The 26,984-nt window shown below is 40.5% G+C and overlaps 6 protein-coding genes across 6 annotated transcripts; 3 read left to right on the top strand and 3 right to left on the bottom strand.

Annotated features, from left to right (window-relative positions):
• Positions 1-10,762: 10,762 nt before the first annotated feature.
• Arpc4 (Actin-related protein 2/3 complex, subunit 4) lies at positions 10,763-11,521 on the top strand. Its single transcript, XM_064071201.1, has one exon. It carries the CDS (start codon positions 10,893-10,895, stop codon positions 11,397-11,399), a length of 507 nt encoding a protein of 168 aa, XP_063927271.1. The 5' UTR covers positions 10,763-10,892; the 3' UTR covers positions 11,400-11,521.
• Positions 11,512-15,787, bottom strand: LOC135140585 (golgin subfamily A member 4). Its single transcript, XM_064071195.1, has 3 exons — positions 15,540-15,787; positions 11,764-15,479; positions 11,512-11,710 (listed from the first exon to the last, which is right to left on the bottom strand). The coding sequence occupies exons 1-3, from the start codon at positions 15,679-15,681 to the stop codon at positions 11,687-11,689; spliced, it is 3,882 nt and encodes a 1,293-aa protein (XP_063927265.1). The 5' UTR covers positions 15,682-15,787; the 3' UTR covers positions 11,512-11,686.
• Positions 15,788-15,976: 189 nt separating this feature from the next.
• Positions 15,977-20,112, top strand: LOC135140587 (peptidylprolyl isomerase domain and WD repeat-containing protein 1). Its single transcript, XM_064071198.1, has 4 exons — positions 15,977-16,110; positions 16,167-17,271; positions 18,910-19,288; positions 19,583-20,112. The coding sequence occupies exons 2-4, from the start codon at positions 16,170-16,172 to the stop codon at positions 19,917-19,919; spliced, it is 1,818 nt and encodes a 605-aa protein (XP_063927268.1). The 5' UTR covers positions 15,977-16,110; positions 16,167-16,169; the 3' UTR covers positions 19,920-20,112.
• Positions 17,118-20,050, bottom strand: LOC135140589 (trichoplein keratin filament-binding protein-like). Its single transcript, XM_064071200.1, has 2 exons — positions 19,960-20,050; positions 17,118-18,051 (listed from the first exon to the last, which is right to left on the bottom strand). Exon 2 carries the CDS (start codon positions 18,047-18,049, stop codon positions 17,267-17,269), a length of 783 nt encoding a protein of 260 aa, XP_063927270.1. The 5' UTR covers positions 18,050-18,051; positions 19,960-20,050; the 3' UTR covers positions 17,118-17,266.
• A 487-nt stretch (positions 20,113-20,599) lies between the features above and the next one.
• LOC135140588 (prohibitin-2) lies at positions 20,600-22,362 on the top strand. Its single transcript, XM_064071199.1, has 6 exons — positions 20,600-20,845; positions 20,899-21,019; positions 21,069-21,528; positions 21,787-21,864; positions 21,920-22,016; positions 22,179-22,362. Exons 1-6 carry the CDS (start codon positions 20,713-20,715, stop codon positions 22,274-22,276), a joined length of 987 nt encoding a protein of 328 aa, XP_063927269.1. The 5' UTR covers positions 20,600-20,712; the 3' UTR covers positions 22,277-22,362.
• Positions 22,363-22,461: 99 nt separating this feature from the next.
• On the bottom strand, positions 22,462-25,899 carry LOC135140586 (kelch-like protein 17). Its single transcript, XM_064071197.1, has 7 exons — positions 25,757-25,899; positions 25,495-25,705; positions 25,259-25,355; positions 24,675-25,135; positions 23,811-24,270; positions 23,348-23,759; positions 22,462-22,997 (listed from the first exon to the last, which is right to left on the bottom strand). The coding sequence occupies exons 2-7, from the start codon at positions 25,696-25,698 to the stop codon at positions 22,787-22,789; spliced, it is 1,845 nt and encodes a 614-aa protein (XP_063927267.1). The 5' UTR covers positions 25,699-25,705; positions 25,757-25,899; the 3' UTR covers positions 22,462-22,786.
• Between the last annotated feature and the right edge of the window lie 1,085 nt (positions 25,900-26,984).

The raw sequence follows: 26,984 nt of genomic DNA, 5'->3' as shown, positions 1-26,984 counted from the left end.
ATTTTCCAATGGTCCCGCCTTCTTCAAATTTCGGCCAAATTTTGACATTTTCGAAACCTAACTGAGTACATTTTCTTGTAGATTTCGAGCTCTAGAACTCACTTCCGGCCTCGATTCTTTGATAGCTGCAACCGTTTTTCCAGAATCGACGGTTGAAATATCGAAATTTTTGAAAATTCGATAAATTAGGCATTTCGTACCGATTTTTTCGAAAATGTCGCTCCGCGACCATCAACAGCCTATATTTTTGGAATCAGCACGTCGAGATCTACGTCCCTAAATTTTTTCAGAATTTTTAAACGACTTTTTCAAAAGTGAAAATTTTCCAATGGTCCCGCCTTCTTCAAATTTCGGCCAAATTTTGACATTTTCGAAACCTAACTGAGTACATTTTCTTGTAGATTTCGAGCTCTAGAACTCACTTCCGGCCTCGATTCTTTGATAGCTGCAACCGTTTTTCCAGAATCGACGGTTGAAATATCGAAATTTTTGAAAATTCGATAAATTAGGCATTTCGTACCGATTTTTTCGAAAATGTCGCTCCGCGACCATCAACAGCCTATATTTTTGGAATCAGCACGTCGAGATCTACGTCCCTGAATTTTTTCAGAATTTTTAAACGACTTTTTCAAAAGTGAAAATTTTCCAATGGTCCCCCCTTCTTCAAATTTCGGCCAAATTTTGACATTTTCGAAACCTAACTGAGTACATTTTCTTGTAGATTTCGAGCTCTAGAACTCACTTCCGGCCTCGATTTTTTGATAGCTGCAACCGTTTTTCCAGAATCGACGGTTGAAATATCGAAATTTCTGAAAATTCGATAAATTAGGCATTTCGTACCGATTTTTTCGAAAATGTCGCTCCGCGACCATCAACAGCCTATATTTTTGGAATCAGCACGTCGAGATCTACATCCCTGAATTTTTTCAGAATTTTTAAACGACTTTTTCAAAAGTGAAAATTTTCCAATGGTCCCCCCTTCTTCAAATTTCGGCCAAATTTTGACATTTTTGAAACCTAACTGAGTACATTTTCTTGTAGATTTCGAGCTCTAGAACTCACTTCCGGCCTCGATTCTTTGATAGCTGCAACCGTTTTTCCAGAATCGACGGTTGAAATATCGAAATTTTTGAAAATTCGATAAATTAGGCATTTCGAACCGATTTTTTCGAAAATGTTGCTCCGCGACCATCAACAGGCTATATTTTTGGAATCAGCACGTCGAGGTCTACGTCCCTGAATTTTTTCAGAATTTTTAGACGACTTTTTTAAAGTGAAAATTTTCCAATGGTCCCCCCTTCTTCAAATTTCGCCGAAATTTTGACATTTTCGAAACCCAACTGTGTACATTTTCTTGTAGATTTCGAGCTCTAGAACTCACTTCCGGCCTCGATTCTTTGATAGCTGCAACCGTTTTTCCAGAATCGACGGTTGAAATATCGAAATTTTTGAAAATTCGATAAATTAGGCATTTCGAACCAATTTTTTCGAAAATGTTGCTCCGCGACCATCAACAGGCTATATTTTTGGAATCAGCACGTCGAGGTCTACGTCCCTGAATTTTTTCAGAATTTTTAGACGACTTTTTTAAAGTGAAAATTTTCCAATGGTCCCCCCTTCTTCAAATTTCGCCGAAATTTTGACATTTTCGAAACCCAACTGAGTACATTTTCTTGTAGATTTCGAGCTCTAGAACTCACTTCCGGCCTCGATTCTTTGATATCTGCAACCGTTTTTCCAGAATCGACGGTTGAAATATCGAAATTTTTGAAAATTCGATAAATTAGGCATTTCGAACCGATTTTTTCGAAAATGTTGCTCCGCGACCATCAACAGGCTATATTTTTGGAATCAGCACGTCGAGGTCTACGTCCCTGAATTTTTTCAGAATTTTTAGACGACTTTTTTAAAGTGAAAATTTTCCAATGGTCCCCCCTTCTTCAAATTTCGCCGAAATTTTGACATTTTCGAAACCCAACTGTGTACATTTTCTTGTAGATTTCGAGCTCTAGAACTCACTTCCGGCCTCGATTCTTTGATAGCTGCAACCGTTTTTCCAGAATCGACGGTTGAAATATCGAAATTTTTGAAAATTCGATAAATTAGGCATTTCGAACCGATTTTTTCGAAAATGTTGCTCCGCGACCATCAACAGGCTATATTTTTGGAATCAGCACGTCGAGGTCTACGTCCCTGAATTTTTTCAGAATTTTTAGACGACTTTTTTAAAGTGAAAATTTTCCAATGGTCCCCCCTTCTTCAAATTTCGCCGAAATTTTGACATTTTCGAAACCCAACTGAGTACATTTTCTTGTAGATTTCGAGCTCTAGAACTCACTTCCGGCCTCGATTCTTTGATAGCTGCAACCGTTTTTCCAGAATCGACGGTTGAAATTTCGAAATTTTTGAAAATTCGATAAATTAGGCATTTCGAACCGATTTTTTCGAAAATGTTGCTCCGCGACCATCAACAGGCTATATTTTTGGAATCAGCACGTCGAGGTCTACGCCCCTGAATTTTTTCAGAATTTTTAGACGACTTTTTTAAAGTGAAAATTTTCCAATGGTCCCCCCTTCTTCAAATTTCGCCGAAATTTTGACATTTTCGAAACCCAACTGAGTACATTTTCTTGTAGATTTCGAGCTCTAGAACTCACTTCCGGCCTCGATTCTTTGATAGCTGCAACCGTTTTTCCAGAATCGACGGTTGAAATATCGAAATTTTTGAAAATTCGATAAATTAGGCATTTCGAACCGATTTTTTCGAAAATGTTGCTCCGCGACCATCAACAGGCTATATTTTTGGAATCAGCACATCGAGGTCTACGTCCCTGAATTTTTTCAGAATTTTTAGACGACTTTTTTAAAGTGAAAATTTTCCAATGGTCCCCCCTTCTTCAAATTTCGCCGAAATTTTGACATTTTCGGAACCCAACTGAGTACATTTTCTTGTAGATTTCGAGCTCTAGAACTCACTTCCGGCCTCGATTCTTTGATAGCTGCAACCGTTTTTCCAGAATCGACGGTTGAAATATCGAAGTTTTTGAAAATTCGATAAATTAGGCATTTCGAACCGATTTTTTCGAAAATGTTGCTCCGCGACCATCAACAGGCTATATTTTTGGAATCAGCACGTCGAGGTCTACGTCCCTGAATTTTTTCAGAATTTTTAGACGACTTTTTTAAAGTGAAAATTTTCCAATGGTCCCCCCTTCTTCAAATTTCGCCGAAATTTTGACATTTTCGAAACCCAACTGAGTACATTTTCTTGTAGATTTCGAGCTCTAGAACTCACTTCCGGCCTCGATTCTTTGATAGCTGCAAACGATTTTCCAGAATCGACGGTTGAAATATCGAAATTTTTGAAAATTCGATAAATTAGGCATTTCGAACCGATTTTTTCGAAAATGTTGCTCCGCGACCATCAACAGGCTATATTTTTGGAATCAGCACGTCGAGGTCTACGTCCCTGAATTTTTTCAGAATTTTTAGACGACTTTTTTAAAGTGAAAATTTTCAAATGGTCCCCCCTTCTTCAAATTTCGCCGAAATTTTGACATTTTCGAAACCCAACTGAGTACATTTTCTTGTAGATTTCGAGCTCTAGAACTCACTTCCGGCCTCGATTCTTTGATAGCTGCAACCGTTTTTCCAGAATCGACGGTTGAAATATCGAAATTTTTGAAAATTCGATAAATTAGGCATTTCGAACCGATTTTTTCGAAAATGTTGCTCCGCGACCATCAACAGGCTATATTTTTGGAATCAGCACGTCGAGGTCTACGTCCCTGAATTTTTTCAGAATTTTTAGACGACTTTTTTAAAGTGAAAATTTTCCAATGGTCCCCCCTTCTTCAAATTTCGCCGAAATTTTGACATTTTCGAAACCCAACTGAGTACATTTTCTTGTAGATTTCGAGCTCTAGAACTCACTTCCGGCCTCGATTCTTTGATAGCTGCAACCGTTTTTCTAGAATCGACGGTTGGAATATCGAAATTTTTGAAAATTCGATAAATTAGGCATTTCGAACCGATTTTTCCGAAAATGTTGCTCCGCGACCATCAACAGGCTATATTTTTGGAATCAGCACGTCGAGGTCTACGTCCCTGAATTTTTTCAGAATTTTTAGACGATTTTTTTAAAGTGAAAATTTTCTTCAAATTTCGCCGAAATTTTGACATTTTCGAAACCCAACTGAGTACATTTTCTTGTAGATTTCGAGCTCTACAACGCACTTCCGGCCTCGATTCTTTGATAGCTGCAACCGTTTTTCCAGAATCGACGGTCGAAATATCGAAATTTTTGAAAATTCGATAAATTAGGCATTTCGAACCGATTTTTCCGAAAATGTCGCTCCGCGACCATCAACAGGCTATATTTTTGGAATCAGCACGTCGAGGTCTACGTCCCTGAATTTTTTCAGAATTTTTAGACGATTTTTTTAAAGTGAGAATTTTCTTCAAATTTCGCCGAAATTTTGACATTTTCGAAACCCAACTGAGTACATTTTCTTGTAGATTTCGAGCTCTACAACGCACTTCCGGCCTCGATTCTTTGATAGCTGCAACCGTTTTTCCAGAATCGACGGTCGAAATATCGAAATTTTTGAAAATTCGATAAATTAGGCATTTCGAACCGATTTTTTCGAAAATGTTGCTCCGCGACCATCAACAGGCTATATTTTTGGAATCAGCACGTCGAGGTCTACGTCCCTGAATTTTTTCAGAATTTTTAGACGACTTTTTTAAAGTGAAAATTTTCCAATGGTCCCCCCTTCTTCAAATTTCGCCGAAATTTTGACATTTTCGAAACCCAACTGAGGACATTTTCTTGTAGATTTCGAGCTCTAGAACTCACTTCCGGCCTCGATTCTTTGATAGCTGCAACCGTTTTTCCAGAATCGACGGTTGAAATATCGAAATTTTTGAAAATTCGATAAATTAGGCATTTCGAACCGATTTTTTCGAAAATGTTGCTCCGCGACCATCAACAGGCTATATTTTTGGAATCAGCACGTCGAGGTCTACGTCCCTGAATTTTTTCAGAATTTTTTGACGACTTTTTTAAAGTGAAAATTTTCCAATGGTCCCCCCTTCTTCAAATTTCGCCGAAATTTTGACATTTTCGAAACCCAACTGAGTACATTTTCTTGTAGATTTCGAGCTCTAGAACTCACTTCCGGCCTCGATTCTTTGATAGCTGCAACCGTTTTTCCAGAATCGACGGTTGAAATATCGAAATTTTTGAAAATTCGATAAATTAGGCATTTCGAACCGATTTTTTCGAAAATGTTGCTCCGCGACCATCAACAGGCTATATTTTTGGAATCAGCACGTCGAGGTCTACGTCCCTGAATTTTTTCAGAATTTTTAGACGACTTTTTTAAAGTGAAAATTTTCCAATGGTCCCCCCTTCTTCAAATTTCGCCGAAATTTTGACATTTTCGAAACCCAACTGAGTACATTTTCTTGTAGATTTCGAGCTCTAGAACTCACTTCCGGCCTCGATTCTTTGATAGCTGCAACCGTTTTTCCAGAATCGACGGTTGAAATATCGAAATTTTTGAAAATTCGATAAATTAGGCATTTCGTACCGATTTTTTCGAAAATGTCGCTCCGGGACCATCAACAGCATATATTTTTGGAATCAGCACGTCGAGATCTACGTCCCTGAATTTTTTCAGAATATTTACGACTTTTTCAAAAGTGAAAATTTTCCAATGGTTCCTTCTTCAAATTTCGGCCAAATTTTGACATTTTCGAAACCTAACTGAGTACATTTTCTTGTAGATTTCGAGCTCTAGAACTCACTTCCGGCCTCGATTCTTTGATAGCTGCAACCGTTTTTCCAGAATCGACGGTTGAAATATCGAAATTTTTGAAAATTCGATAAATTAGGCATTTCGTACCGATTTTTTCGAAAATGTCGCTCCGCGACCATCAACAGCCTATATTTTTGGAATCAGCACGTCGAGATCTACGTCCCTAAATTTTTTCAGAATTTTTAAACGACTTTTTCAAAAGTGAAAATTTTCCAATGGTCCCGCCTTCTTCAAATTTCGGCCAAATTTTGACATTTTCGAAACCTAACTGAGTACATTTTCTTGTAGATTTCGAGCTCTAGAACTCACTTCCGGCCTCGATTCTTTGATAGCTGCAACCGTTTTTCCAGAATCGACGGTTGAAATATCGAAATTTTTGAAAATTCGATAAATTAGGCATTTCGTACCGATTTTTTCGAAAATGTCGCTCCGCGACCATCAACAGCCTATATTTTTGGAATCAGCACGTCGAGATCTACGTCCCTGAATTTTTTCAGAATTTTTAAACGACTTTTTCAAAAGTGAAAATTTTCCAATGGTCCCCCCTTCTTCAAATTTCGGCCAAATTTTGACATTTTCGAAACCTAACTGAGTACATTTTCTTGTAGATTTCGAGCTCTAGAACTCACTTCCGGCCTCGATTTTTTGATAGCTGCAACCGTTTTTCCAGAATCGACGGTTGAAATATCGAAATTTCTGAAAATTCGATAAATTAGGCATTTCGTACCGATTTTTTCGAAAATGTCGCTCCGCGACCATCAACAGCCTATATTTTTGGAATCAGCACGTCGAGATCTACATCCCTGAATTTTTTCAGAATTTTTAAACGACTTTTTCAAAAGTGAAAATTTTCCAATGGTCCCCCCTTCTTCAAATTTCGGCCAAATTTTGACATTTTCGAAACCTAACTGAGTACATTTTCTTGTAGATTTCGAGCTCTAGAACTCACTTCCGGCCTCGATTCTTTGATAGCTGCAACCGTTTTTCCAGAATCGACGGTTGAAATATCGAAATTTTTGAAAATTCGATAAATTAGGCATTTCGAACCGATTTTTTCGAAAATGTTGCTCCGCGACCATCAACAGGCTATATTTTTGGAATCAGCACGTCGAGGTCTACGTCCCTGAATTTTTTCAGAATTTTTAGACGACTTTTTTAAAGTGAAAATTTTCCAATGGTCCCCCCTTCTTCAAATTTCGCCGAAATTTTGACATTTTCGAAACCCAACTGAGTACATTTTCTTGTAGATTTCGAGCTCTAGAACTCACTTCCAGCCTCGATTTTTTGATAGCTGCAACCGTTTTTCCAGAATCAACGGTTGAAATTTCGAAATTTCTGAAAATTCGATAAATTAGGCATTTCGTACCGATTTTTTCGAAAATGTCGCTCCGCGACCATCAACAGCCTATATTTTTGGAATCAGCACGTCGAGATCTACGTCCCTGAATTTTTTCAGAATTTTTAAACGACTTTTTCAAAAGTGAAAATTTTCCAATGGTCCCCCCTTCTTCAAATTTCGGCCAAATTTTGACATTTTTGAAACCTAACTGAGTACATTTTCTTGTAGATTTCGAGCTCTAGAACTCACTTCCGGCCTCGATTCTTTGATAGCTGCAACCGTTTTTCCAGAATCGACGGTTGAAATATCGAAATTTTTGAAAATTCGATAAATTAGGCATTTCGTACCGATTTTTTCGAAAATGTCGTTCCGCGACCATCAACGGGCTATATTTTTGGAATCAGCACGTCGAGATCTACGTGCCTAAATTTTTTCAGAATTTTTAAACGATTTTTTTAAAAGTGAAAATTTTCCAATGGTCCCCCCTTCTTCAAATTTCGCCGAAATTTTGACATTTTCGAAACCTAACTGAGTACATTTTCTTGTAGATTTCGAGCTTTAGAACTCGCTTCCGGCCTCGATTTTTTGATAGCTGCAACCGTTTTTCCAGAATCGACGGTTGAAATATCGAAATTTTTGAAAATTCGATAAATTAGGCATTTCGTACCGATTTTTTCGAAAATGTCGCTCCGGGACCATCAACAGCATATATTTTTGGAATCAGCACGTCGAGATCTACGTCCCTGAATTTTTTCAGAATATTTACGACTTTTTCAAAAGTGAAAATTTTCCAATGGTTCCTTCTTCAAATTTCGGCCAAATTTTGACATTTTCGAAACCTAACTGAGTACATTTTCTTGTAGATTTCGAGCTCTAGAACTCACTTCCGGCCTCGATTCTTTGATAGCTGCAACCGTTTTTCCAGAATCGACGGTTGAAATATCGAAATTTTTGAAAATTCGATAAATTAGGCATTTCGTACCGATTTTTTCGAAAATGTCGCTCCGCGACCATCAACAGCCTATATTTTTGGAATCAGCACGTCGAGATCTACGTCCCTGAATTTTTTCAGAATTTTTAAACGACTTTTTCAAAAGTGAAAATTTTCCAATGGTCCCGCCTTCTTCAAATTTCGGCCAAATTTTGACATTTTCGAAACCTAACTGAGTACATTTTCTTGTAGATTTCGAGCTCTAGAACTCACTTCCGGCCTCGATTCTTTGATAGCTGCAACCGTTTTTCCAGAATCGACGGTTGAAATATCGAAATTTTTGAAAATTCGATAAATTAGGCATTTCGTACCGATTTTTTCGAAAATGTCGCTCCGCGACCATCAACAGCCTATATTTTTGGAATCAGCACGTCGAGATCTACGTCCCTAAATTTTTTCAGAATTTTTAAACGACTTTTTCAAAAGTGAAAATTTTCCAATGGTCCCGCCTTCTTCAAATTTCGGCCAAATTTTGACATTTTCGAAACCTAACTGAGTACATTTTCTTGTAGATTTCGAGCTCTAGAACTCACTTCCGGCCTCGATTCTTTGATAGCTGCAACCGTTTTTCCAGAATCGACGGTTGAAATATCGAAATTTTTGAAAATTCGATAAATTAGGCATTTCGTACCGATTTTTTCGAAAATGTCGCTCCGCGACCATCAACAGCCTATATTTTTGGAATCAGCACGTCGAGATCTACGTCCCTGAATTTTTTCAGAATTTTTAAACGACTTTTTCAAAAGTGAAAATTTTCCAATGGTCCCCCCTTCTTCAAATTTCGGCCAAATTTTGACATTTTCGAAACCTAACTGAGTACATTTTCTTGTAGATTTCGAGCTCTAGAACTCACTTCCGGCCTCGATTTTTTGATAGCTGCAACCGTTTTTCCAGAATCGACGGTTGAAATATCGAAATTTCTGAAAATTCGATAAATTAGGCATTTCGTACCGATTTTTTCGAAAATGTCGCTCCGCGACCATCAACAGCCTATATTTTTGGAATCAGCACGTCGAGATCTACATCCCTGAATTTTTTCAGAATTTTTAAACGACTTTTTCAAAAGTGAAAATTTTCCAATGGTCCCCCCTTCTTCAAATTTCGGCCAAATTTTGACATTTTTGAAACCTAACTGAGTACATTTTCTTGTAGATTTCGAGCTCTAGAACTCACTTCCGGCCTCGATTCTTTGATAGCTGCAACCGTTTTTCCAGAATCGACGGTTGAAATATCGAAATTTTTGAAAATTCGATAAATTAGGCATTTCGTACCGATTTTTTCGAAAATGTCGTTCCGCGACCATCAACGGGCTATATTTTTGGAATCAGCACGTCGAGATCTACGTGCCTAAATTTTTTCAGAATTTTTAAACGATTTTTTTAAAAGTGAAAATTTTCCAATGGTCCCCCCTTCTTCAAATTTCGCCGAAATTTTGACATTTTCGAAACCTAACTGAGTACATTTTCTTGTAGATTTCGAGCTTTAGAACTCGCTTCCGGCCTCGATTTTTTGATAGCTGCAACCGTTTTTCCAGAATCGACGGTTGAAATAACGAAAATTTTGAAATTGCTATAAATTAGGCATTTCGTACCGATTTTTTCGTAAATGTCGCTCCGCGACCATCAACAGGCTATATTTTTGGAATCAGCACGTCGAGATCTACGTGCCTAAATTTTTTCAGAATTTTTAAACGATTTTTTTAAAAGTGAAAATTTTCCAATGGTCCCCCCTTCTTCAAATTTCGCCGAAATTTTGACATTTTCGAAACCTAACTGAGTACATTTTCTTGTAGATTTCGAGCTTTAGAACTCGCTTCCGGCCTCGATTTTTTGATAGCTGCAACCGTTTTTCCAGAATCGACGGTTGAAATAACGAAAATTTTGAAATTGCTATAAATTAGGCATTTCGTACCGATTTTTTCGTAAATGTCGCTCCGCGACCATCAACAGGCTATATTTTTGGAATCAGCACGTCGTGATCTACCTCCCTGAATTTTTTCAGAATTTTTAGACGACTTTTTCAAAATTGAAAATTTTCCAATGGTCTATCTAAACTGTACAAAATATGATGAGTCTGTACTTGTGATTTATCACTCCATTGATTTTTTTTGGGGTTGCATATACAGGGTGACTCAAAATAATTAATTAATGCGTAAATTTATTTTATTGATTTACTACTTGAACTACAAAACCGAATTCTTTGAAATCCACTGCGAAAAATAAACATAATAGGCATGCAGTCGTCACGTTTCCGACAGCGAGGGAAGTACTGTCGAAACTCTTTAGACCAATTTTTTTCGTAGTCTTCATATCACACTCCAAAAATTGGTTTCAATTCATTCGATGTTTATATCAGTTCCTTTTACATTGTTTTACGGACGAGCTGTATTTGTAATTTAGGCAACCAATATTCCACTGCGATTCAAAAATCCCGCCTAATCAAAACGGTTGGGTGAGGACACGTTGTTCCAATATTTGACGAGCTGTCTCTACTGTAACGTATACTGTGTTTAAATAGTGCCGTCCACTGCAAAAAGAAAACAACTGTCAGCATTGCAGCAGGGAGTTTTCGTTCGAAAGGCGTACGTTATGCCACACATTATACAGCGACCTTGGCGTCCGATGGATGACGTTTCGCCGACGGTTTTCGTCGCAGAGGCGTGGTGTCTGTTTGTGTGCTTGCTTACACACAGATAGTAAACGTTTCGTTGTTTGTTTTTCGGACGGAAAAAGTCGCAGAAATGTCCGCAACGCTAAGACCCTACTTGACCGCCGTTCGTCACACCCTGACCGCAGCCATGTGCCTCGAGAACTTCTCCTCGCAGGTCGTAGAACGCCACAACAAGCCGGAAGTCGAGGTTAGGTCCAGCAAGGAGCTCCTGATGACTCCCGTCGTCATCTCACGAAACGAAAAGGAAAAAGTGTTCATAGAGACCTCGGTGAACTCCGTCCGCATCAGCATCGCCGTCAAACAGGCCGACGAAATCGAGAAGATCCTTTGCAAGAAGTTCATGCGATTCATGATGATGCGGGCCGAGAACTTCGTCGTCTTGCGGAGGAAGCCCATCGAAGGGTACGACATCAGTTTCCTGATCACCAACTTTCACACGGAACAGATGTACAAACACAAGCTGGTCGACTTCGTCATACATTTCATGGAGGAGATCGACAAGGAGGTTTCGGAGATGAAGTTGGCGGTGAACGCGAGGGCGAGGATAGTGTCGGAGGAGTTCTTGAAGAGGTTTTAGTTTTCGTGCGCAAGCCGTGTACATAAGTCTTAACGTCTATTTGTTCACTTCTGAAGTGTGTATGCTTAAGTTATTACGAATATTTTTACTTACGTTTCCCCAATAAAGCCGATTTTACGAAAGTTAGTTTATTATAACAATACATAAATATAAGACACAAATAACAAAATATTTACAACCGCTAGTGCATTAGTAATTAAATTAGTAAAATCGTTTGCCGTTTTGTACATAATGAGAACATGGAATGCGCCTACGTTAGTTAAAAATACTGCCGTGAGGTACTCGTATTAAAGAATTCCCAACTGGCCCAGCTGCAACAAAACCAAAAATTATTTTACGACCATTAGCGGACCTCGCGACTTACCAGCGTCTGTTTCTGCTGTTCTTTGGCTAAAATCAACTCAGTCTGATGGGGGTCGAACTTGCAGACTGCCGCTATCACTCTCGCCAAGACCAAACTCTCCTTCCCCAGCATGTAATTGTACAAAACGTTCTTCAAATACTCGATCTCCGTCGAATTCGACAGCTCCGAGCAATGGTTGAGGGTGACTAGGGTCTCGTCGAGCTTCCGATTCAACTTCTCGTTTTGATTTTTGAGTTTCTGCAACTCGTTTTCGTAAAACTCGATCGAACTACGATTCGTCAAGTCCAGACTCTTATACTGAACCACTTTCGTCCTCAAATTTTCGATTTCTTTAGCGTACTCCTCTTCCTTGTTCTTCGCTTCGACGTTGTCGTGTAGATTTATCGGTGCCGTTTTCAGCTCCTCAATTTCTTCTTGCAGCAGCTGCTTTTCGTGCTGCAATTCGCCAACGTGACGTTCCAATTCCGCGTTCTGCCTCGAGTCGTTTTCCGCTCGTTTCCTCGTTTCTTCGTTCTTTATTTTCAGTTCTTCGAGTTCCGTCACTAAAGCGTTGTTTTCTTCGGAAAGGAAATTACTATCAGAAACCACTTGCGCGTTTCGCGACTCCAGTTCGAGAAGGCTTTGTTCGACTTTTTTCCTTTCTTCGACCAGAGTCGCGTTTTCTTCTTTCAGACGCACGAATTCTTCTTCTGTCAATTTTGTGTCGGACCGTGTCGAAGTCAGCTCTTGAATCGTCGATCGCAGCTGCTCCACTTCGCCCGAAAGCCGTCCTTTTTCGTGCTCCAACTGAGCCCTTTCGAACTCCGCAGAAGAATATTTCTCTTCAAATTTTTTCAAATAAGTTAAGATCTTCGTTAGATTCTCCTTCTCCATCGAGAAGGTTTTCTCGAAGATCTGCAACTTCTCTTCGAGATTTTGCAAGTTCTTGTGGTCTTTGTTGTGGACGAAATGATTCGGTGTCTCTCCGGGGAAGTTTGTGAAGATTTTTGAGAATCCTTCGTTTCTCTGATCGATGAAGTCGTTGTATTCGTCTAATTTTTTCGAAAGGGCGGATATAAGGGTTTCTTTTAGTTTTAGGTCTTTTTCGCATTTGTCCTGTTTGATTAGCAAGTCTTCTTCTTTGCTTAAACGAGCTTCCAAGTTTTGAGAAACACGTTCAAGAGTTTCTTCCGACTCTACATACTTTCGCTCTAAATTTCGCATCTCGTGTTCTTTTACAGTTAAATTATTATTAGCCTCTTCTAAGAGTTTTTTAAGTAAATTTAATTCCTCGAGCGTTTGGTTTCGTTCTTCGTCGCGTTTCTTCATTTCGGTCGAATTCTTCAACAACTCTTCCCTCAGACCACCAACTTCTTCCTCTTGTCTTCTCAACGTGTCCTTAAATGTTGCCACTTCTCCTTCCAGCTGACCGACAGCTTCTTCCATTTTTGCATCCTTTTCTTCAACTAACCGTCTCAATTCTGCATTCGTTTCTTCCAAGTCTCCACGTCTGCTCTCCTCGGACCGAAGAACCGAATTTACCTGTCGTTCGTTTTCTAAGCTAGCGGTGACGTCGACTAACTTCTTTTCTAGATCTTCAACCCTAAAAATTAACTCGGAATTATGACCTTCCACTCGCTTCACTTCCACTTCGCTGTCTGCGAGACTTCGCGTCACTCGTTCCTTTTCTTCTTCAAGGGCTTTTCTCAAAAGCGAGTTGCTTTCTTCGCTCTTACTCAATTCCTCTCCGAGAAAAACGACTTTTAGACTCAACTCATTTTTCTCTCGAGTCGACTTTTCGAGTTCTGCCCCCAACGCTACAACTTCTTCTTTCTTCTCGTTCAGTTCTTTTAATTCTTCGCCAAGTTGTGTGCTCGTTTCTTCTAATCTTCGTACGGTGTTTTCGCTCGCTTCGAGCTTCTCTTGAAGTTTAATTTTCTCATCTTCTAATTTCCGTTCCAATCCTTTCTTCTTCTTGTCGAGATTTTCTTCACGTTTTTGAATCGCATCTTTAAGGTGTTGTATGTTTTCGAGAAGCTCGGCGTTTTTCCTACACTGTTCGTCACGTTTTTGACGCTCATCTTCCACCACTTGTACGAGTTTCTCTTTTTCTTCTTCCAGACTTTGTAGCGTGGATTTCAGCAAATCCACTTCGTCGGATTTCGTTAAACCGTCCTTCATCAAATCTCTAACGGTTTGTAGTTCGTTCGCGATAACGTCTTTTTCTTTTAAGAGTCGACTTTCGTTGGTTTCGTAATCCTGGACGTTCTTCTCGAGATTTGCTACGTCTGACTCCAATCTTCCGATTTTCAGTTGACACACGTGGTTGTCGTTCTTAGATGTAATTAAGTCTTTTTCTAAATTGCTGACGTTGCTCCTGATTCTGACGCTATCGTCTATCAACTCGAGGTGGTTTTTCTCCAAATCGTCGTACTGACGTGTCTTTGAAGTCAAACTTTCCAGAAGCTCCCCGTTGACGTTCTTCAATCTTTGGATCTCTTCGTCCTTTTCCCAAAGCGCCAACTCGAAATCTTTTTCTTCGCCTGACGAAATTTCCTCGAGTTTCTTGTCCAAGTCCGTCCGCAGCTCTTCCTCTTTTTTTTCGAACTCCGTTCGCAACTTCTCTCGCACCTTTTCTTCCAAGCTTATCAAACTCTTCTTCGCATCCTCCCTCACTGCTTCTAATTTCTCTTCCATTTCTTTCAACTGGTTCTTCAGATCGGCGTTCAACTGGTTAGAATTTTGCGCTTCGATTTTGTGCTGTTCCATTTTCAGTAGCTCGTTTTCGTAGCCGTTGCACTTGGACGTGAGATTTTCCAGTTTCTCGATCAATTTTTTATTCTGGCTTTGTAGATTTTCCAGCTTTCCACCGCCGGTCACCAAAACATCTAAATTCTTCTTCAGCGTCTCATTGTCCTTTTTCAGATTAGTGATTTCGTTGTCTTTGCTCAAGAGTTCATGGTGCAGTTCCATTTTATTCTGAGCCAGAGTCAAGTTGTTTTCTTTCTCGCGTTCCGCAAACAACGTCACCTCCTTCTCCAACCCCGAAATCTTCAATTTATATTCCTGCTCCTTGGTTTGAAAAATGATTACGTTAGCTTTCATCTCCTGAATCTTGGCGTTCAAACTCTCGATCTCCTGTCGAGCGTCCGTCAGGTACTTATTCAGAGTCTCCAAACTCTCCCCGTCTTGATTGGAGTTGGCTCCGTTCTGCAACAACTCGATTTTCGTCTGCAGCGATTCTATCTTGAGTTGCTTTTCGTCGATTTCGTCCCTTAGCGCCCCCTCCAAGTGCGCTTTGGCTTTCTGCTCGAGCGAGCACTGCTCCTTCAGCTCGGTGACCCTACGGATCGCTTTATCTTGCGTCTCCACGAGAACGCTCTTCATCTTGCTGTTCTCCCTCTCCAAATCCTTGTAGTGTTTCGCCAAGTCCGTGTAACGCCCCCTGTATTTATGATAGCGCATCTGCGCCTTCTGGAATGCCGAGTAGATTTGCTCTTTGCTCAAATGTCCGAGTTGAGACGACGTGCTGGCGTTGTCTTCGATTTCGCTGGCCGAGATTTCCAGATCCGACTGAAGATGGTACATGTTGGCGAAGGACTCGTACCTCGGCAAGAACGAGACGTCACTGGCTACAGAAGAACTCGAGTTGCGTCTGAATTTGCTCTCCTGAGGTGACGTTAAGGACACGTTGGTAAACCCTGGTTCGAGGCTGCTGTTCGAAATGTTGGTGGCATCTGGAAATTTAGAAAATTTGTGTATGGATGCAGCACCGGGGTGAGTTCACACGTAAATACCGTCTTCGGCTATCGAAAAGAAGTTTTCGTCTGAGGTGGACGCGTTTTGCAGGCGGTCGCTGACGGATTGGGTCAGCTGTTGGAAACGCTGAGGCGAACTTTTCACCTCTTCTGTGATCTTTTCTTTGAGTTTCTTGAACATTGTATGACGAAGAAATTGCGAATTTAACAAGAAAATAAACAAACACTCCTATAACCTTACAATGACGTGTCAGACATTTGACAGTAGATGTTTTTGTATCATGCTGCTGGAACTACGAATAATGTTTTGAACTACGTCTCGGCTAAAACAGAAATAAAAGGAAGGTTACCTATTTGGACATAACTTCCCTCGCCCTTCAACTCAAATGCAACACTTTAAATATATATAGTTTTATATATAAATATATAATTAAAAATACACTAATCTACAATTTGAATGTGATGTATTGGAGCTACCTATCTTGGTCTTAAGAGGTCTTACATTAGCGGTAGCTCGTTTTTCAAAAAATTAAAAATCGTTTTTAACCTTTTCGTACGCATTTAAATAACTTCGCCGTGGATATTTCGCATCGTTTCTTCATTTATTTCGGTACGTAAATATCAAAAATCCTCATTTGCAAACCTAACCCAAAGTCCATTTTGAAGGTTATGTCAGACAACGAAAACTCTCATGACTTCGTGGGGCCCTCCCCCACCGAAGCGCCGCAGCCCAGAAAGCGCCGCCGCCTATCCCACGAAGGTCTCTATCTCGACAATCTCCCCTGCGCCGAGTCTTACGAGAAAAGCTACATGCATCGAGACGTCATCACGCACTGCGTTGTCTCCAACACCGATTTCATCATAACGGCCAGCTACGACGGCCACATCAAATTCTGGAAGAAAGTGGAAACCGGAATCGAGTTCGTCAAACACTTCCGAAGCCATTTGGGCCCCATCACGAAAATCGCGTGCAACGTCGAAGGAACTTTGTTCTGTTCAGCTTCTCTGGATAAGTCGTTGAAGATCTTCGATGTGATTAACTTTGACATGATCAATATGATGAAGTTTGAATATGTGCCGAATCAAGTGGAGTGGGTGCATGGGCCTGGGGACCCGGTGCACGCTTTAGCCGTTACAGATGCGGATTCCCCGAAAATATATATTTATGATGGAAGGTCGGATAACAAGGCTTTGAAAGTTTTAGAGAAGATACACACGCAAGCGGTTGTTTTGATTAAATATAATCATAAATATGACGTTGTGGTGTCGGTAGATAAAGCAGGAATTCTCGAATATTGGACGAGCTTAAAACAGGATTGCATTTTTCCAAAGAACGTCAAATTCGATTCAAAACTTGACACAGATTTGTTTGAATTTGCCAAAAACAAAACGACTCCGATTGGGTTGGCTTTCTCGCCGGATGGTACGCGTTTCGCCACCATTTGCACCGACCGTAGAGTCAGGGTTTTCAATTTTGTAACCGGAAAGTTAGTTAGGGTCCTGGATGAGACTTTACCACGCTTCACTGAACTGCAGCAAGCGACACAACAACTTCCAAACATGGAATTCGGGCGAAGAATGGCAGTGGAACGTGATTTGGAAAAATCAGAAGCTATGTCCTTAGCAAACATTGTATTTGATTACAGCGGCCACTTCATAATGTACGCTACTTTATTGGGGATTAAATTGGTGAATTTATATTCAAACAAGTGTGTACGAATTATAGGAAAAAATGAAAATTTAAGGCTGCTGGACATCGCTCTGTATCAAGGTAGGTCGTAATTCCCGTTTGCTTTAACGATTTTTTGGAAAATTTTTCGTTCCAACTCGAATCCTTCGATAAGGTCGATTTTATCATTCTCCAGAATATGTATTTGCTCCTTCAAAGACTTTACTTCTTCTAACTCGTGAGGACGGCGTTCTCTGGCTTCTTTTTCTATCCATCTCCTCAGGTACTTCAAGTTCTCCTCCAACTTAGCAACTCTGGGTTTGTTTTGTTTGCTTATGATCTTTCTTTCCTTTTCGAACTCTTCCAGAAGGTACTTTTTCTCGTTCTCGACCGATTGCAATTTTAGCTTCAACAGTTTACATTCCGCATGGGCTAAGTCGTTCGATTTGTTTCTTTCCTCTTCCAGTCGCAATTTCCTACTTAAATTCTTCACTTGGAGCTCCAGATTTAGATTGTCTTTGTCCAATTGCCTGTTTTCCGCTTCCGCTTTTAATAGCAGTTTTTTAGTCTTTCGGAGTTCTTCGGCTAAGTTTGTAACATTTTCGCTACTTTCGCTCAGTCGATCTTCGATCTTTTTGCTTTGGAAGTCTGGTTCCAAATTTTTCAGTTTGCTGTTTTCACTTTCAAGATTTTTGATGGTTTGCTCTGAATTTTTGTTTTCGAGCTTTAAGGTTGCAATCTCGTCGTGTAGGGCTCTTAGGGAACTCCCGCTCTTGACGAGGCGCTCGTAGCTATCTTTGAAGTGTTTGTTTTCTTTGAAGAGTTGCTCGAAGACTTTCTTGTCGACCTGGATCTCGAACACGACGGTTTCTTCGTCCATTTCTGTAAAACAACAGCGTTCGAATTTAGTGAAATCTAGATGTGCTTGCTAATTTTTAAAAGAGGAGACGGTATGGGAAAAGATGTAAGTAAATGATAAGTTACAGGACAAACACTGACGGAGAGATAAGGAAATAGGGATCGGAACGAAAAAATTTATGAGTGTGAGAGAAAAAAGGCAAATAAATCCAGATTTTTAGAAAAATTATAAGATATAGGTATATGTAATGTTGAATTAAATGTAAAGAATTGTGTTACGCGTTTGTTTTAAATGAGTTTTTGTATTACAAAATTTTGAGATGACGTCATCATTTTTTTGCGGACGGGAGGGAATGAACGGATAAATTTTGATTAATGATGTCCGTGCTTGCGATAACCTTGAAACGGCTGCAAGATTTCAGAGCATTCGGTTTTGCAGTTTTAAAGTTAAATTGTAAAATGTTCTTATTTTATAAAATTAAAAAATATATATTATTGTACATTTTGGAGGTGACGTCATCCTATTGATGGTGGCGATGATTAGACGACAGATAGACAGCTTACGCTCAAGAAATAAAAACAAAATTAAACGCAAATAACTAAAAGATGGAGCATGAAGAATGGAGTTTTTATTTAACTCATGGCTTTGTCGACCTTATCGGACGTATGGAACAGCGTTGCATATTTATAAATAATAATAATAACAATAATCCGTGGAATAAATTTACAATTATAATAAAAACGAACGACTAAACATTAAAAAAAAATGGAAACGGTGCCGCCACCATAATCGTACTCAATTCGATAAACAAAAATGTTTTCGAATTCTCCATATTGCCTGTTTGTACTTTAACCTTGCTGGGAATTCTCTCGTTTTTCAAGGTTCAGCGAAGAAGGGCAAAGCTGCCGTCACCCTCGAAATCGAAGCCTCCAACAACCCGACCCTCGAGGCCATCCAGCCCGACCCCACTTTCGTGTGCACCGCCTACAAGAAGTCGCGCTTCTACCTTTTCAGCAGACGCGAACCCGACGACCTCCAAGGTGACCAAGACCGCGACGTCTTCAACGAGAAGCCGTCCAAAGAAGACACGTTCGCCGCCACCGACAACCCCGCCGTCCAGCGCCTCTACGAGAACGCGGTCATTCACACCGTCTTCGGCGACATCCACGTCAAGCTGTTCATGAAGGACACGCCGAAGACGGTCGAGAATTTCTGCGTTCACGCGAAGAACGGCTACTACAACGGTCACATCTTCCACAGGTGATGAGAACGTAGTGTCTTTTTCTAAATCAGATTAGAAACATCAAAATCTCATTTTCGGAAAAATTCCAGTTGCGCACTTTGAAAATTAGGCCAACGATATTTTATCGTGTCAGTGAAGCTTACGGTCAAGCTACAGCGCTTTTTTTTACATTAACATGTCTGAACCCAGAGATACCCGGAGTCTGTGGGTCAAGATACCTTAGTTGGCAACCATAAATGGGATTTGTTGGGCTGTACTTCAGGGACGAGGGAAGTTCTATCGAAATAACCTTGGGCCAATTTTTTTTCTAGGGTTATCAAGGGGTTCATGGTGCAGACGGGCGACCCCACGGGAAACGGCACGGGCGGGGAGAGCATCTGGGGCGGCGAGTTCGAGGACGAGATCAGGCCGCATTTGAGACACGACAGGCCATACACTGTTAGTATGGCGAACGCCGGCCCGAATACCAACGGAAGTCAATTTTTTATTACGCTTACGCCGACGCCGTGGCTGGACAATAAGCATACGGTGTTCGGGAGAGTGGTGAAGGGGATGGAGGTGGTGCAGAATATTAGTAACGTTAAGACCAACGCCAAGACGGATAAACCGTACGACGACATAAGGATCGTTTCAATTACTGTCAAGTAGTGGGATGATTTTAAGAAAATAAAGTTTTTAAAGTACTTACCAAGAACGTGATCACAGTTCGCAGACTTAACGAGGAATGTACGGTTGTTTTTTTATTTTATCAGTCTGTGCACCTATTTTCAACTGTGAATCAGAACTGATAACGAGACATGTATATTACGAGTTGGAGATAATTAAACCTTGAACGTTTTTATCATTGTGTATAAATAATGTTTGCCGTAATCGGCAGATGCAAGGTAATGGTTTGTTTACATAGTATATTAATCTACGTATTTAATAAGATGTAGCGTAAATTGCAAGGCAATTTAAACGAAGCTGTTTTCGCTACGTCAAGAAACTACATCTTTAGATATTTGTGTTTAATTTTCTTTTTGTCTATCCGGATTTTTATTAAACTACTGGGCCGATTGTCGTAAAATTGTATGTGTGTTAAGAATATCATGCAGATGGTAACACGCTAACCAAAAACTGGCAAATCATCTTACACATCCACATTTTTGGAAAAAAAATCAAAATGTATGTTATGCTTTTCATATAATATCCCGTTCCTTGGTTTATTTCGCTTTGAAAATGAACAAGTACTCGCCGGTTTCATTTTGCAAGTGAAGTATACCGTTCGGGTGATCTTCGCCACTTCCAATCCAAATTTCCGCAATACGGGATACAGGAATTTTCCGTCTACGATTGGCATTCCTGTGCGTCATTAATGTCAAGTAGCCATTTTACTGCAAGCGTCGAAGTCACGTTTTCGTAATTTTATATTGTTGTGTAACTGTGTAAATACATCTCACGAATGGCTCAAAGCAAGCTCAACGATCTCGCCGGCAAATTTGGCAAAGGGGGCCCCCCTGGCCTGGGCCTGGGGCTCAAACTTCTCGTCGTAGGAGGCGCCGCAGCTTACGGAATTTCCCAGTCGATGTACACAGGTACGTGCTCAGCCCACAAAAAAACATCAGTAAGAGAATTCACGTGCTCTTAGTTGAAGGGGGCCACCGTGCCATCATGTTCAATCGAGTTGGAGGCATACAGAAAGACATTTACACGGAAGGGTTGCATTTTCGTGTTCCTTGGTTCCAGTACCCTATTATTTACGACATCCGGTAAAAGATTTCCAATGTATGTGTTACGTTGTTGATACGTTGTTCGTAGATCGAGGCCTAGGAAGATCTCGTCGCCCACAGGTTCCAAAGACTTACAAATGGTGAATATCTCATTGAGAGTTCTGTCCAGACCGAACGCGACGCAGTTACCAATTGTATATAGGCAGTTAGGGTTGGACTATGATGAGAAAGTCCTACCCTCGATTTGTAATGAAGTTCTCAAGTCGGTCGTCGCTAAATTTAACGCTGCACAATTGATCACGCAACGGCAACAAGTGTCTCTTTTGGTTCGAAGAGAATTGACCGAGCGCGCGAGAGACTTTAACATAATCTTGGATGATGTGTCAATAACGGAATTGTCTTTCGGTAAAGAATACACGGCTGCCGTCGAATCCAAACAAGTTGCACAACAGGAGGCGCAGCGAGCGGCTTTTATCGTCGAGAGGGCGAAGCAGGAGAGGCAACAGAAAATTGTACAAGCTGAGGGTGAAGCTGAAGCCGCCAAAATGATATCCTTTTCATATGAAAATTGCTTTTGGTTACGTGTGATATTCATTGCATTTTGCATGTCGCCGTTTTTTCACTAAACCGCTAGCGAAATTTTAAGATTGTAACTTTTATTTTCCTTAATTTGTGAGTAATGGTGGAAAGTTGCTGGTAAGTCGCTTCTGACTCATAGTCTAGTACTATAGTTTAGTCATAGTCGACTAACCAGGTCTACGTAGTTTAACTTTATTATTGTCACTTTTTTCTTAACTAAATCTTACTTAGGTGAAGCCATTTCCCAAAACCCGGGTTATTTGAAGTTGCGGAAAATCCGAGCGGCCCAAAATATCTCCAGAACCGTAAGTGGCATTTTCTTTTTGTTAGTACTCTCTTGAACTGAAAGTGTGCTTTCAGATCGCCAATTCACAAAACCGAGTATATCTTAGCGGTAATAGCTTAATGTTGAATATCTCAGATAAGGAGTTTGACGAACAATCTGAGAAACTCAAACGTAAGGACTGAGTATAATTGTAAATGTAGCGAGCGTTAAGTTTTATATAAGCCCTCTTTCCATGAATATTTGTTTGTTACTATTTGTAAAAATATTCAGATAAGCGTCAAATAAAACGTCAGATTGTTACGAAGTCTTGTTTGATTTTGGTACCCATTTTAGGTTTTGACGAAACCGAAACTGTGCAAATGGGTGGTCAGAATGAGAACAAGACGGTTGTAAGTTTGGCCTGGCAATTCGCCGATCGAATGTCTGGATAAGGGACGATTGGCGACAAAGTGCTGCATTTATACTTGTTTATTATTTTTTTAATGTCATGTTACACAATAAAAACATTCTTAGTGTTCGATTTTATTTAATTCCGGACACAGGCTACACAACAATGGCAGTGTTTAAATGATTTAGGCCAAGCTACGATCGTTTCGGGTCCATTAGTCGATCTAAAACTGTGCACATAAACTACATCGCTTAATAGAATACATCAAAGGTCTAATGTGAATACTACTTAAACCATATATGCGGTTATAAGCTTGAATAACCATAAAAGGGGGCACCACTGTACTTTTCCGTTTCAAATTCCTCAGCGTAGGAAATAATAAAATAGTAAAGTGCGCCCCACGATAAACTCAACACGATCAAGTGCTTAACCCCATATAAATATAAAATATTTGACTTAGAATACTCGTAACTTCGTTTCATATTTTTGGTTCTTTTTGTTATCACAGAACGTCGAAATTTGTATAATTGCACGGATTCTTTTGTACTATGATTCAACTCATCGTCTGCTTTAAGACGTACTCGATATTTATGCAGTCTAAAACAGCGCCTCCTACCGAACTTCGACGAATCGACATAGAGGACACCACCGCCCATTTATTTAATTTAGGGTCATATTTTTCGACAGAATTTAAACTCGAAGACCCATCGTTACCACCTAGTGCATAAATGAATCCGTCCATGGCGACTACTTCGTGGGTTGATCTGAAAAATGATGGTAATAATAACAATTATAATGAAAACTATGTATTTAAACAGGGTTCCCACTAAAAGTTGTGCATCAAATTCCCTGACATACGCTGACTTTCCAGGTCTTCGCAGACAAAAATTCCATGACCAAAGCTGACATAAAAGATTTTTTAGAAGTTAATAACCAACACGAGAAAAGTGAAAACACTTGAAATCCACGCGGGTACTTTTTTTAATGATTAAATGAATTATAGGTAATAAATGGTTAGAAATTCCAGGTTTTTTGGGCAAATTCCCCGACTTCACGGTTTTTTTCCAGAAAAGTGGGAACCCTGTTAAAAGAGACATCGCCACTATATTCTTACCTTCGATTATGCATGGCGGTGATGGGCTCCCATGCGTTCCTTCGAACGTTAAATTTCTCTCCGCTCGACATGCACATGGTCCCGTCATTGCCGCCGATACAAAACAAATGACCGTCGTAAGCCACCACTCCGCAACTGCTTCTCCTAGACGACATCGACGGTATAGGCGCCCACGTACCCTCCCTCGGATCAAACCTCTCGACCGACGCCTGATAATTCGTGGAATCGAAACCGCCGAGCGCATACACACAGTTTTCCACCACCGCAATGCGACAGTAGCGCCTCCTGGTGTTCATCGCGGGACAACTGCACCATATTCCCGTCAACGGGTCGTACCGCTCCATCGAGCTCAGACACGACGCCCCGTCGTAGCCCCCGCAGACGTAAATCAGTCCGTCGAACGAGCAGATTCCTAGAAATTCGTCCCATTCAATCTCGCACGAGAACGTCCAACCAACCTTACCCAAACAAGACCTCTTCGTCCCCATGGGCGTGATCGGACTCCACGAATTAATCAGCGGGTTGTAGCACTCGGCAGTGGCCAGATCCGAGTTGCCGTCGTATCCTCCCACCACGTACAGCAACCGACGCAAGCCGGTAACGCCCGAACGCGAGCGGCGCCACAGCATGGGGGCGATCACCGACCACGTGTCGGTTTTGGGGTTGTAGACCTCGCATTCGGCGTGAATAGCGAAGAGGGAGCCCCCGCCGACCGCGAACAGGTACGGATCGGCCCCTTTCGGCTTGCGCTCGATGGTACGGGTGGTGGATAAGGCGCACCTGCGCTCGGGGGCCAGGTGGTAACGCATGGCTTCCAGTAGCAGCTCGCGGCACTCGCTGTCGTCGCGGATGAGGCGCTCGCTGTCCACTCGGGTCATGAGAAACTCGCGGTTGACGAGGGGCAAGCGGACATGGACCATCAGCTGCAAAAATAATTGCAAACATTCATACAATGTCTAGTAACTATAAGTTGGGTAGACAACCAACTATACATGTCACATTTCTTTAATATGTACTAAACATATGCATAATCGCAGAGAGGTTTTATGTTTATTACATTGTACTTATTCAAAATTTTTAGTCCAGTTACATAAAAATTGGGTAGAACACTACACAGATCACAATCATTAATTGATTTTTTTGTGGAGAATTTCTGAGGTTTTGTTTTTACGAATTAGCATTCGAATAAATTCCAATTGTAATCGCCGTAACCTGACCCGCGCCTACGCCCCAATTAAACCATCCGCGTTTCAATTTATTTTCTTATCTCCATTACCTCAATCGACCTACTTTCATCCAACAACAAGATAAAACTATTTTAACTCACCCGCGAAATGAACTGGCTCCTCTCGGCCAAATCGTGCTTAACCCAGTTCAAAACGGCCGTGAACACGTCTTCCTCGGAAGAGATGTTCAACTGGCCGTTGGAAATGAGCTCTTTGACTTCCTCAAAGGGCAAAAGGAGGAACTCCTCGGTGGCCACCACCTGCTGGAAATTCTGCAGGGCGTAGACGTGCGACTTGAGGTGCAGCTCTTTGCAGCAGTGAGTATCGGCAAAACTTCTTATTCCGAGGCAGTTGGTCGGATGCAGTTGCCTCAAGAGGAATTTGCAGCAGGCTTCGCGCACTTCCTGCATCTGCAGGACGCTGCTGGCGGGCAGGAGGACTTGAACGTTGTCCGGGGTTATGACGATTTGGCCGGTGTAGGCGTACTCGATGAGGAGATCGATGGCCGTGGGGTCCAGGTCGTGGATGGTAACTTCGGTTTGGCCGTGTTCTTTCATGTCGCCTAGACGCGGAGCATTAGAGGAGGCCACAGTATGAAAGGGAAATGTAGAAACGCAATTTTTTATTATTATTTTTTTTTTGCATTTCTACGCCTCCTTTCACACTTGCCCGAGAACCAACGTACCGTTGAACATGGCGAAAAAGTATGGGCTAACCGACGCTAAAACGACCTTATGGGCTCTAAACCTCTCTAAGCCTATTTTTAACGTAATGTCACACAGCTACAAAAGAAAACGACGTGCAATAAAACCCCAATTAAACATTTACTACGTAACTATTATAAAACTGTCGAAATTGATCGGGCAAACGCCCACGAAGGTCAAAGCCTCCACTACTACTACAAACTAGTCTACGACAGACCTGTCCTTGCTGCTTCATCTTTTGTATATTACTGAGCGCACTGCTGCTGTGCTCCGCGGTCCTCAGACAATACCCCTTGGGGGTGAACAGGGGCGACTCGCAGTCCTCGTTTGTGGGGGTCTGTGTGGATGCCTCGAACACAACGTTAATCGCTTGCGCGGTCGTAGGGGAAGGCAGCGGTAATTCTTCGTTTTCGCAACTCATTTTTGTCCTAAACCCAAAAATATGTCAACTTTCATTGATGAAATTACGTAAAACTCACCCCTTTGGCCCTGAACGGTGTCTTCGTTACTCGAGCATTATTTAAAAGGCAGTCGATAAATCCAGCAAGCGCTCGGTTATATATGCGGCGCGATTGAGAGAGAGAGATTGCGGATCGGTGCAAGGAGGAGCGAGATGGGTGCGGGGGATGGAGGCTTTTTCGGCGAGGATTGGTGTGATTAATCAAGTGGTTGGTCGTTGCCCCTGACAGGGTTACCAACCTTATGGCAGTGGTGTATTGTTTGTTGCATAACAACAGGAAAATTTAATATGATATATTGATTAAAGCGTATCGTCGACAAAAGGTCAGTTCAGTTAATTCTTATTTATGTTCAAAAAATTGTATCAAAGGTTATTTCGACACAACTTTCCTAGCCCCTGAAGTGTAGCTGAACAAATACCGCCTCTCTGAAAAATTATAAAAATTGTTTGCAATTTTTGTTTTCTGATAACCTCTATAAAGTAAAAAGGTAAAAACCACTGGCGTAAGTAACACTCTCGCAGCTTTTTTGACCTGAGTTTTTAAATTTTTAGATTTTGCAATTTTTCGATTTGAGTTTCTCTATTATTATAAAAATCAATGGACCAAAAACAACAATTAAATTCAACAACAAAAATGTAATAACCAATATCATCACTTCACAAGTTTCATCATATCATCCGCATCATTGAGTTTTCAATTTTTAATTTTTCAATTTTTCGTCTCGGTTTTTTAATTCCTTTATTTTTTCCAATGTTTCTTCGAATTTCCGATTTGCAATTTGTCGTTTCGGGTTTTTATTAGCTTTATTTTAACAGTTTTTCGATTTTTTAGTATTCCGATTTTATATTTTATTGATTTTTTAATTTCAATCTTCTCAGTTTATCATTTCTTCAAGTTTTCGATTTTTCAATTTTTCGATTTGCAATTTTCCGTTTCGGCTTTTCCTTTTCTTTATTTTATCAATTTTTCGTTGATCGTAATAATCATAATTTTGAAGATTTTCCACTTTTTCAATTTTACAATTTTAGAATTTTCCGCTTTTAAGTTACTAGATTTTATAACGTTTTAATTTATACGATTTTTCAATTCTTCGATTTTTACTTTTTCAATCTTACGATGTTACAGTTTTCGACTTTACAATTTTGACGATTCTATAATTTTTCGATTCGATCCGTTTTTTATTTTTCCAATTCATACATTTTTTCGATTTTTAGTTTTTCAATGTGTCAGTTTTTCGTTTCTTCAC

Source organism: Zophobas morio, unplaced genomic scaffold (assembly GCF_036711695.1).
Source record: "Zophobas morio isolate AGI-343-1 ecotype UQ-CSIRO unplaced genomic scaffold, CSIRO_AGI_Zmor_V1 ptg000040l, whole genome shotgun sequence".
NCBI classification, from domain to species: Eukaryota; Metazoa; Arthropoda; class Insecta; order Coleoptera; family Tenebrionidae; genus Zophobas; species Zophobas morio.
Note: the sequence above shows the minus strand (reverse complement) of the source record. Positions and strands in the feature narration are given on the sequence as shown.